Raw genomic sequence first — 12,474 nt, 5'->3', positions numbered from 1 at the left:
TGAAACATAACCCTGCTTTGAAGTAACAGTTGGAATGTGTTGATCAAAATACTTCAACTCATGAGGAATCATGTCACAAGATTTTTGTTTCTGCAACTTCAAAAGGTAAACAGAATCCTGGCAAACCCTTTAAAGACCACTTTGAAACCTCTAAGACAGTAGCAAATACTAAATAAATATTTTAAAAGGATTTGAGTGTGGTTGTTATTGAAATATTACCAGTCTGTTATTGAGTTTAAATTCCATTTCAGTCAAAGGGAAAAGGGAATGGAATGAGTATGGGCATTTATTTTGCTGTTGTGTTCAATATTAATCTTCATCGTTCTCTGGGGAAAAATATTCAGACACAGTATACAAACCATTTGATGTGTTGCGCTAAGAATATGAAGTGTGTATCATGCAGCCCTGACTCACTATTAACCAAAGCAAATGCCAGTCAAGGAGGAAATTCCCCACCAATTCAGAGTCATACTTAGCACAAAGGAAGACAGTTGTGATAACTACAGACCAGTAATTTCAGTGCTGGTAGGTCACTGCTGGAGCTCCTCAGTCCTGAAGTTTGTGTAATGTCTTAAGCCTAGCAATTTTTAACTGTTTCATCAATGACTTTTGTTCCAGTTAGTCACAGGGAACTGCCCTCTGGCGTAACACAGAATAGCACAAATCATTGTGCACATTGTGGATGGGTCGGAGGCAGGGTCAGACAAATGCTATCTCAAAGGCTTAGCATAGGCTTTATGGAGGAGCTTTGGTTTGGACGGCAACCTCAATAGAATGATGACACCGTACATTGAGTTGCATTTACACATCTCCTGAAATCGTCAATATAACACTACAGAATAACTCTGCCCTTCTTCTGACCATCCTGTAGCTGAGGATAAACCAGCACATTAGGAGAGAGGAACAACCAGGGCAGGAATAGGCAGTAGAGCAGCCTGCAACCGGGGCCATGGTGAGAACATTGGCTAGAAACAGAACCTATAAGTGGTGTCACTCAGAGATAGCGAGAACTGCAGATACTAGAGTCGGAGACAGATTTCTGAAGAAGGGTCCTGATCTGAAATGTCAACTATCCTGCTCCTCTGATGCTGCCTGACCTGCTGTGTTCCTCCAGCTCCAACTGTGTTGTCTATAGGTGGCATTGTACCTACCTCCACCTGACGAAATAAAATACCCGGAATTTTCACTTCCACAGGAGGTTCTTTGTTGAACACGTCAAGGAAAAGATGTGACTCATGACAAAGACAGTCCTCTTGATATAGAAGGCCATTCCTTGCATGTTCTGTGGAACAACACAAACAGCTTTATAAGAAGTGAATAAGTAAAACACAAAGTGCCCAAGTCTATGCATTGATAGGTCCTGACATCAGAGGCACCCTCCATTTGGACAAACTGAATGCTCAGGGTTCAGTATAATACTTCCAGTTCCAATGCAGTCCTGATAACAGCAAGAGTTTCAGGATTCAGCTTATTGAGACTGGAAGTTCTGGGCATTGTATCAGCAAGGCACCAATGTATTAACTAATATAAACAATCCTGCGGATGTAGCATTTGCCTCAATATAACTTGGAAGGTTTGCCAGAAATGCCAGTCACAGTTAGCTCACTCAAGAAAGCAGCAGAAGGTTCCAGAAAAATCATTTCAGTAACTTCCTGTCAGAGTATTACAGAATAAGAATGTTACTAAACAAGTCAGTGACAGAGTGACCTTTAGTTTGGGTGTGTCTCAATTGAATTGAAGGTGGAGAAGGAATTCCTTAAGTTATTTTTAGTGCTGTGGGGTAGGTGATCTGTATATTATGACCTGCATTCTATTCCATAAAAGGGAGAGACAAGAAACGTTTTGCCATGTTCAGTAATTGAGGTTTGTGCAAGAGTATGGTGAGACATTTCACTGAGTCATTAAATTGTGACAACAGCTGCCAATTGCTTTATTTCTCAGAACAAGATTAGTTTCCTGAAATTCCATGTCTTCTAAAACTTGGGGTCGCCCTTTCGGGACAGAGAGTAAAAGGGAATTTTTTTTTCTGTCAAGGGAGTTGTGTGACTTTGGTTTAGGATTTATTAGCTGCACTCTCAATCTGGGCTGTCCAAAAATTGGGATAAAAGCCTTGCACAATTGTTTGGGACAGTTTCACTGAAACATTTCTGTAAAAACATATATTCATTTGCATGAATCCAATATTGTTGGAAGCTCATCTTGCTCATCCTTGAAAATGTGTAGCTGAAGAGTGTCAGATGACAAAGCTGTGCCATTTTGTTCCTCTCAGAAGGGACAGAGATTAAACAAATCTGAAGGAAAGGACACTCTAGGAGAAAACTCCATATTTACATTTAGTGAGGATGAGTCTTTGAGAGGAATTACTCAAAAAATATATTTAACTTGTTGACAGACAGTGTAGGAGATAGCAAGGACTGCAGATGCTGGATGTCAGAGTCAATAAAATGTGGAGCTGGAGGAGCACAGCAGGTCAGACAGCAACTGAGGAGCAGGAAAGTCGACATTTCATGTTGGGACCCTTCATCAGGGCAGGGGAGTGGAAAGGGAGCTCAGAAATAAATAGGAGGGAGGAGGCTGGGGAAGGTAGGTGGGATGGTGACAGTTGGATGCAGGTGGAGGGTTGTATAGATTGGTCAGTGGGAAGGGTGCGGTGGATAGGTGAGAAGGAAGATGGATGGGTTATGTCAGGTCAAGGAGGCAGGGATGAGGGGGAGGGCTGGACATGGGCTGAGGTTTTGAAGCTGGTGAATTCTGGGTTGAGGCCTTTCCAGTCATCCCCACCTCCTTGACCTGACACAACCTGTCCATCTTCATTTTCACCTATCTGCCTCACCCTTCCCCTTGACCAATCTATACAATCCCCTACTTGCATCTACCTATCACCACCAACCCTCCCATTTATTTCTGAGCTCCCTTCCCCCTCCCCAGATCTGATGAAGGGTCCCAACTCAAAGCATCGACTTCCCTGCTCCTCGGATGCTGTCTGACCTGCTCTGCTCCTCCAGTTCCACATTTTAATCGAATCTTGACAGAGAGTGTACGTTGTTCTTTGAACAGTAAAAGGCTAGCTCATTATTTCAGCAATAAAGTCAACAATTTCCTCATTTCACTAGATATTCATTAATGTTCTTCCAGAAGATATGCATAGGGAGTGCACATCAGATTAATGTTTTGTTCCTTTAGGGATGTGGCTGTCATTAGCATCTGCAAGTTTCCTTCCAAACCACTCACAATCCTGACTGGGAAATATACTGATGTGGCAGTGCCAGTGTTGGACTGAGGTGGACAAGGTCAGAAATCACACAAAACCAGGCTATAGTCCAACAGAGTGTGTGCATTTGGGAGTGTGTGTGCATGTGAGTGAGGGAGAGAATGCTTAGAATCCCTACAGTGTGGAAACAGGCCCTTCGGCCCAACAAGTCCACACTGACTCTCAAAGCGTCCCACCAAGACCCATCCTCCTATAACCCACCTAATCTACACATGCCTGAACAATACGGCCAATTTAGCATGGCCAATCAACTTAGCTTGCACATCTTTGGATTGTGGGAGGAAACTGGAGCACCCAGAGGAAACCCACGCAGACACGGGGAGAATGTGCAAACTCCACACAGCCAGTCACCCGAGGGTGGAATCGAACCCAGGTCCCTGGTGCTGTGAGGCAGCAGTGCTAACCACTGTGCCACCAAGAGAGACTGTATGCGTAAGGGAGTGGGGGAGGAGAAGAGAAAAGAGAGAGAGTGTGAGGGAGAGAGTGAGTATGTGAGAGGGGGGAAAGAGAGAGAGAGAGTGTGCGTGCTTGAGAGACAGTGTGTATGAGAGAAGATCCATGGGAGTGTGTGTACATATGTATGAGAGAGAGTGTATAGTGCAGTGGGGTCACCTGTAGTGTGACATGAACCCAAGATCCTGGTTGAGACCGTCCTCTTGGGTACCAAACTTAGCTATCGGCCTCTGCTCGGTGACTCTGAGTTGTTGTGTATCCTGAAGTCTGCCTTGGAGGATCTTTACCTGAGGTTCTGAGGCCGAATGTCCTTGACCGCTGCAGTGTTCCCCCACGGGGAGAGAACATCCCTGGCTGGTAATTGTTACACGGTGTCCATTCATCTGTTGTTATAGCATCGCCAATATACCATGCCCCGGGGCATCCTCACCTGCAGCGTATGAGATAGACAACATTGGCTCAGTCATATGAGTATCAGCCATGTATGTGTTGGGTGGTGTTCCCACGTGTGATGGTAGTGCCCATGTCCAAGATCTGACATGTCTTGCAGAGGTTGCCATGGCAGGGTTGTGTGGTGCTGTGGTCGATGTTGGCCTGAAGGCAGGGTAGTTTGCTCCGAACAATGATCTGTTCAAGGTTTGGCAGTTGTTTGAAGGTGAGAAGTGGAGGCGTGCGGAAGATCTTGGCGAGGTGCTCATCGTCATTGATAATGTGTTGAAGGCTGTGAAGCACATAGCGTAGCTTCTCCACTGCCAGGAAGTACTGGACGATGAAGGGTAACCTACTGGATGTATCCCATGTCTGTCTTCTGAGGAGATCCTGACAGTTTTTGCTGTGTGTGACACATTGGCCCTGGTGATTGATGAGTTGAGCATTGTATCCTGTTCTTTGGAGGGCATCCTTCAACACTTTCAGGTGTCCATCAACATTCCTTCTAATCTGAACAGATCCTGTGTGTAGGGCTTGTCCATAGGGGATGGCTGTTTTAACATGTTTTGAATGGAAGCTAGAGAAGTGCAGCATCATGAGTTTATCCGTGGGCTTGCGGTAAAGTGATGTACTGAGGTGTCCGTCCCCAATGGAAGTGCGTGTGTCCAAGAATGAAACTGATTCTAAAGAGTAGTCCACGGTAAGTCTGATGATGGGATGAAATTTGTTGATATCACTATGTAGTTGTTTCGGTGTTTCCTTGCCATGAGTGCAAAGGAATAAAATGTTGATGTATCTGGTGTATAGTGTTGGTCGGAGGTTCTATGCAGCAAAGTCTTGGTTGAACCTGTGCATGAAAATGTTGGCATATTGGGGAGCAATTCTGGTCCCCATGGCTGTTCCCTGTATCTGGATAGAGGCCTGGTTGTTGAAGGCAAAGATGTTGTGATTGAGGATGAAGCACATGAGGTGCAGGATGGCGTCTGGAAATTGGCAGCTGGTGGTATTGAGTACTGAGGCTGTTGCGGTGATGCCATCATCGTGGGGGATGCTGGTGTAGAGTGCCGAAACGTTCATTGCCACGAGGAATGTTCATGGTTCAACTGGTCCATGAGCACTGAGTTTCTGTAAGAAATCTGTAGTATTGCAACAGAAGCTGGGAGTTCCCTGTACAATGGATTTTGAGATGCCCTCGACATATCCAGAGATACATTGCCATTTTTCAGTGTCACCTGGTCAAAATCCTGGAACTCTCCAAAATGGCATTGTGGGTCTACCTACAGCAAATGTACTGCAGAAGTAAACTAGGGCTGGGCAATAAATGGAGATAGCAAGAACTGCAGATGCTGGAGTCAGAGTCAATACAATGTGGAACTGGCAGAACACAGCAGGTCAGACAGCATCGAAACCTCGACTTTCCTGCTCCTCTGATGCTGCCTGACCTGCTGTGTTCCTCAAGCTCCACATTATATTGACTGGGCAATAAACTCTGGCTCAGCCAACAACACCCCCATCCCATAAATGAAATTTTAAAATTATTTGATCAGTTTGACACTTTGGTCAGGTACACTCAAGCTGAACCAGCATCCAAACTAACAAACAACTTGCACATGTATATTTCAAGTCATTCTGTGGTTTCTCATCATCACACAAGCAACAAGGACTCATATCTCAGGAATTAGCACATGGACTGCAGCGGTTCAAGTAGACAGCTCACCACCACCTTCTCAAAGGCAACTAGGGACAGGCAATAAATGCTGGGCCCAAGCAGCGATACTGTACCCACATCCCCTGAGTGAATTTTTAAAAAATATCATGTGAAAAGGAAAAAAAAAATTTTTCTTCATATTCATCCATAGTGCATGGGTGTTGTTAGTTGCCTTTAAAAAGGTGGTGGTGAGTAGCTTTCTCAAGATATTGCAGTCCACTCGTTTGGCATTGTTTTGACAGAGTACATTAAAGAAATTACTGTAAACTCCTTGCTTTCACCAAGTATTATATGCTTGCATGTCTTATTGCCTTACAGCCTTTAAAATGGTGGGAGAGTAAATACTCGTGTTGTGAGGAATTCAGGAAACAGCACTGGATGTATTTCAAATAGTTGGAGTCCAGCAGCAGAGTTATATTTGTTCTTGTTACATTTACTCTTGTGTTGTCAGAGGAAAGGAAACAAAATGTTTTCTGGCACTGACATTGGTCCCAAGGACAAACTTTGCATAAAATCTCCAACAACTTAACATTTATTAGTACATAACTGAAAACAAGTTGCTTATTCACAAATGACAAGGCATTTGAGACATATGGAGTTGTTCTTCCTGTTGATTTGCCACTACTGTAAACTTTAAGCCTACAAAACAAGACTCCAGAACTGGCAATTTCACTGATCATCCGTTGAACAGCAATCAGTAACAGAGTTATAATAGGAAAGTCCTCCTATAATCTGCATTCTGGACTAACATCCAAAATCTGACTCCTTGACCAAGTGTCTTCAGAATCACTGGATAACTGCACCCGAGTTTGCCACAGAGTTAACAGCAAGCTTTAACAGTGTGAATGCTGACCATTAACAATTTAAATCTAAAATTAAAAATAGGCCCATTGTAACAACAATCCATGTTGTGATTTATTACTGGCATTCACTGTGTTTTAAGATCAGACAATGCATTTGAACAAAAGTCAGTTTTCAACTAGGAAAGAATGATCTGCATATTGAGCCAGCATTGCTCAACTCATGGCTTAAGAGCCCAGGGTCTACATTTGTGTAAACATGGTGTACAGTAATTACATGGACTTGATAACAAAGGAACATTTCAAACTTTGCAGATGGCAGTAATATGTAAATTGAGGAGAACAGTAGCCATCTTGAGGAAAATAAAGACTAGTGAAATGGGAAAATAAAGAGAAGTGTGAAGTAATACTTTTTGTAATAATGAAAGCCAATATAAACTAAATTGTACAATTTGAAAGGGGTGCAGGGCAAGTTGATAAATCTAATTTTTTAAGTCATTCGGACTGCTTGTCTGTGGAAATTGATTTATTGAATGCAAAAGCAAGGAAATTATGCTGACATTTTGCAAAATGACTGACTAAACCTGAACTGGAGTTGGAGAAGTTCTGAGGGTCACTGGACCCAAAACATTAGCTGATTTTTTTCTTCACAGATGCTGCTAGAACTGCTGAGCTTTTACAACAACTTTTGTTTTTGTTCCTCAACTGGAGTGATGTGTTCAATTCTGGGCACCACACTTTAGGAAAGTTTGAAAAAGGTCTGGGAGATTATATGAATATTAGGGATGACACACTTCATGTATATGGACAGAAGCTAGAATTGCTGTCAAGGTTCAAAAAAATTAAAATCATGGAATTCCTACAGGGCAGAAAAAGGCCTTTCAGCCCATCAAGTCACACTGACCCTCCAAAGAGCACTCCCAACCATATCCCCGTAACCCCAGATTTTCCAAGGCTAATTTACCTAATCTACACTTCCTCCTATGCTGTAACCATTCTGTGACACTGATTTTGTGGAGATTCAGACTTTTTTTTTAAAAAATACATAGTTCTCTTGGTCACATTTTCATCTAATTCTGAAACCAAAGCTTCCTTAAACACAAAGCTTCATCAAAGAACAATTACAACATTATACATCAGGAATGGAGGCAACATATTTCAAATCCAGCTTTTTTTTTCAGAAACATAAATTAGTACAAAAATTGCTGTCAATACACAGCATTTTCTGTGGTCATTTCAGATTTTCAGCAGAGTATTTTGCTTCTGCAACAAGTTACTGTGTTATGCCTCATATCTGCCAAGATACAAACACCACATCACACAGATAATCTTCCAAAAATTTACAGCACAATAATGACATCATCCATGGCAACCATACCACATTTCAAATAATAAGGAGTGTCCTTGGTGTTTTGCTTATGTGGCTTGATTTAAATGCCAATGAGATTAAATCAGAATACAGACCAATACCAATTTTACATCATGGCCATCTAGTTTCTAGAAACTAACTTTTATACAAACAAAATGACATTCTAGTAACTAGTGAGAAATATTTGAATATTTGCTGTAAAGCAATGTCCAGAAGCTAATTTCTTCAACTGTACAGAGACGGGAATATAAGTTACTGATAAAAAGAAAACAAAAGACTTGGCTTTTAAGTGTTTAAAACTTTGTATGCAATTACATTGCTGATTCACAGCGAAATAATAAAATCTTGTGTCCCTTTCCATCATCGTGTTTTTACCCTTTTGTCAGCCTCACTGACCTTCTCATCTTCCACCCCAGCTACCCCTCTTCCAGAGCCCCCCACCACATCTCTTCTCTCTTTCCTCCGACGATACCTTCCGTCTCCCTACCCTTTAGCCCCTCTTCCTTCTCTCCTGCTCTGCCCAAATCCCCACCCGCCACCCGGGGCCTTTCACTATCCCCTCCCCCACCCATCACCAAGCTCCTCCAGGTCACGGGGCAATCACGGAGCCTTGTGATGACACTGTATGATGCGGCGCTCTCTGATTGGCCAGAACCTTGTTTAATCGCCAGCCATTGTGAAGCATGTACCGGCGTCAGCCAATCAATGCTCAGAGCGCTAGGAGCCTGTCCAATCAGTGAGAGGGGCCCTTATGTAAGCTGGTCACAACCGCCACAGCACATTTAGAAATCAATCCGCGATTGTGGTAAGTGATAAATATCTTTAATAAATATTTACGAGTTTAACTTTGAACGTAACTAAAATGTTAATCGAATATTAATTGACTATTATTAGAAGGTAGTAAGGCTAAAACAGTCTATGCAGCAAAAAATTGAGCATTTTTTTTATCGTGGAAGGATTATGTTGGGTGTTCGCTGCCGCTAGGCTATAAAAGCGTGCTCCTAACTGCGTACCGTGTTATTCAGATTGAGCAGTCGTGAAGAGATTCTGGTGATCGTTAGAGAACTGAGCTAACTGCCTAAGGTTAGTATTTAATGGTATTTGTAACCCACAGTGTGCTACCTTTGTGCAGTGTTAATTCTGGTAGGTATCTATCGAAGTTGGGGGTCCGTTCCGTGGATTAACGGGCCCCACCCCAACATCCGGTAACGGCCGAGAGGCCGTGCCCCCGCGGGACGCAGCCCTTTTCTAACCGCTTCTTTCAACTAGTTCCTTTCGTGTTGTTCAAGAAATGGCGAATGTCTAAATTTGTTGCTTCACTTTCAGTTCACAATGCAGATTTTTGTGAAGACCCTGACTGGTAAGACCATTACCCTTGAAGTTGAGCCCAGTGACACCATTGAGAATGTCAAGGCTAAAATCCAGGACAAGGAAGGAATCCCTCCTGACCAGCAGCGTCTGATCTTTGCTGGCAAGCAGCTGGAAGAAGGTCGTACCCTGTCTGACTACAACATCCAGAAAGAATCTACTCTACACCTTGTCCTGCGACTGCGTGGTGGACTGTGAAAATTTTGTTAATTTGCACTTTGTCTTTGTCTTTGCATGATAATTCACTGGTGTATTCATCTTGGTTTTGTAATGAGTAAACTGGACTTAGTACCTGAAGCATTGTAGATAATAAAGTTTTTGGCAATGACAAATGACTTGGCTTGCTACCTTCAGTATTTGTTGGCTAATCAAGGGGAGGGACTATAGCAATAAGAATCTTGCTGTATTTTTGTATATTGCAGTAGTGGGTTTTTATCAATTCTACACTTAGTACAAATGAATGCACCTCTTATCAGCAGTTTGAGAATCTAGAAAGTGACACTATTGAATAAGGTGCTTGCAAAAATGTGAAGTTATAAAGTACAGAAGTGAGGCTAAGCAGCCACAAACAGGAATTGTTTTAATTATTAGATTAGTGCTTGATTAGGCTAATTAGTCACTAAAGATGGAAGCTTTGAGTTTGCATTGAAAGCTTCAGTTCCTTAACCTAAAATCTGTCAATTAAGCAGTAGACAGCAATGTTTGTTGTAGTGGGCTTAAATATTTTAAAGATGGAAAACCCTAGTATTTGGAGTTTCTAAAGTTGATGGGCTTTGAGGTTTAGGTTGTATGTGAAATACATTTAACTGAACACTTGACCAGCTCTTTGCAGGATTGATCTAGATTTTGTTTATTTTTCTCTCATCATTCATTCAGTACTACTTGCATTTCAGTAAAACCACAAACTGCATTACTAGCAGGAGAAACTAAGCAAACATGTTAAATCTTGTGTATAGTGCCTTCTGAAAGGGTAAATAACTTTTAATAAAGTCCCGTACTGTTTGAGGCATAAAAAGCAATGTCAAAACCACTTCCAGGTTATGTGCTACGAAGTTTAGACATGACCAACGCTTACTGGATCATGATCCTGGAGTAGATCAAACTCTTACACTTCAAACATTCTGCCATTAAAGTAAGTAATGTCTAGTTTGTACTTCATCTTTAGGAAGAATGTTAGTTGTAATGTAAAGATAATGGCAAAGGTGATATAGTGATCTATGATTTGGAATGTATGGTTGATTTTAAGTACTTGTGAGCTGGACTTTGCATTGTGCTGCATCAGTTAACTTTCTGCGTACTTCAACTCGGGTCAAGAATTGTATCCAATTCATCACTGACAATTTGCCCAATTATCTGTCACTAGAAAAACAGTTCCTGACATGGAACATTTCAATACAATATGTAAGCTACCTCTTGCTGCATTCATCTTGGTTTTTTTTGTTGGGCAGTATGCATCTATAACCTACTTCTGGTTACGGTAAACAAGCATAGCAATCTAAGATTGGGTCAGTGTGCAAGGGTGACAGTAGGTGTACTGAACACTGTTCAAAGATTTTATTTAAAAAAAAAAACAAAAATCTATGGGGAGGAGAGATGCTGAAAACATTCTTAATGAATAACCATGAACTCTGGATGCTGGAAACAAAGGGTCACTGGATTCAAAACATTAACTCTTTTTCCTCTCTCCATAGTTGCTGTCAAACCTGTTGTGTTGTCCAGCAACACAAACAAATTGCTGGAAAATGCACAAGTCTGGCAGCATCCATTGAGAGAAATTGGTTGACATTTTGGTTCCAGTGGCAGTCTCTCAGAACTGATGGTAGGTTGGAAAAGGGTCCTTACCCAGAAGATAAGGGGTGGGAGGTAAGGAGTAAATAATAGGTTGAGAGCCCAAAGAGAACTATTGAACAGACGGAAGAGTGGTTAAAGGTGGTCTGAGGGAGTGAATAACCAAAAAAACTCCCTAGTGACTAGAGATGTGCAGGCTTGGTGGGTTAGCTGTGGTGAGTGTGGAGTTACGGGGATAGAGGGGAGATCCCAGTGGTGTGCTCTTCAGAAGGTTGGTATGGACCAGATGGGCTGAAAGGGCTCTTTTGGCACTGTAGGGATATGATACTGTATTAACCAACTCTGCATAGCAGCTGGGTGGCTAGCAGCATCAGGGATTCGGTTCTGATTCCGCCCTCGGGCAACTTTGTGGAATTTGCACATTCTCCCCGGTTCTCTGGTTTCCTCCCACAGTCTAAAGCTGTGAGTTAGGGTGGATTGGCCGTGTGAAATTGCCTGTAGTGTCCAGGGATGTGTAGGTTGGGTGGATTAGCTATGGGAAATTTGCAGAGCTAAGGGGTGGTAAGGTTTGGGTCTGGGTGGGATGTACTTGAGAGTCAATGTGGGCTCAATGAGCTGAATGGCATGCTTTTACATTGTAGGGATTTTATAATTCTAAATTGTTGGAGGAGATTCTGAGGGACAGGATTTACAAGCATTTAGAAAGGCATTGACTGATTAGGGATAGTATAGCTTTGTGATGAGAAAGTCATAACTTAATTGAGCTTTCATTTTCAAGTGATGAAGACTCAAGGCAGAGTGGTGGACGTTGCCCATTTGGACTTTATCAAGTTCTTTGACCAGATTCTGCATGGTAGACTGGTTAGCAAGGTTAATTCACATGGAATGCAGAGAGAGCTAGCTATATAGAGACAATTGGCTTGAATGAAAGGAGACAAAGTGGTGTTGGAGGTTTGTTTTTAAGACTAGAAGCTTGTGACCAGTGGTGTGTCTCAAGAATTGGTGCTGGATCTATTTATATTTGTAATTTGTATAAATGATTTGAGTTGAATATAGGAGGTATGGTTAGTAAGTTTGCAAAATTACAAATTAGCATAGTGGACAGTGAAGAAGGTTATTTTTGTACAGTGGGACCTTGATCCAATTGTTTGTTTGTTTGTTTGTTTTTGGATAAATGTGAGGAGTTTTGTTCTGGTAAAGCAAATCAAGGCGGGTCTTGTACACTTAGTGGTGGGCCCTGGGGAGTGTTCCCAAATGAAGAGATCTGGAGGGGAGGCCATATTGGATT

At 42.2% G+C, this 12,474-nt stretch overlaps 1 protein-coding gene across 1 annotated transcript; it reads left to right on the top strand.

Annotated features, from left to right (window-relative positions):
* Positions 1–8,980: 8,980 nt before the first annotated feature.
* Positions 8,981–9,730, top strand: LOC125486143 (ubiquitin). The gene is made up of 2 exons (XM_048612557.1): positions 8,981–9,113; positions 9,357–9,730. Exon 2 carries the CDS (start codon positions 9,363–9,365, stop codon positions 9,594–9,596), a length of 234 nt encoding a protein of 77 aa, XP_048468514.1. The 5' UTR covers positions 8,981–9,113; positions 9,357–9,362; the 3' UTR covers positions 9,597–9,730.
* The last annotated feature ends 2,744 nt before the right edge of the window (positions 9,731–12,474 follow it).

Source organism: Rhincodon typus, chromosome 26, assembly GCF_021869965.1.
Source record: "Rhincodon typus isolate 14 chromosome 26, sRhiTyp1.1, whole genome shotgun sequence".
Classification (NCBI taxonomy): domain Eukaryota; kingdom Metazoa; phylum Chordata; class Chondrichthyes; order Orectolobiformes; family Rhincodontidae; genus Rhincodon; species Rhincodon typus.
This window is presented reverse-complemented; position numbering and strand designations above follow the sequence as displayed.

What these genes read in the sequence shown, in the direction of transcription:
- LOC125486143 (XM_048612557.1), top strand. Translation starts at nt 9,363, where the DNA reads ATGCAGATTTTTGTGAAGACCCTGACTGGTAAGACCATTACCCTTGAA.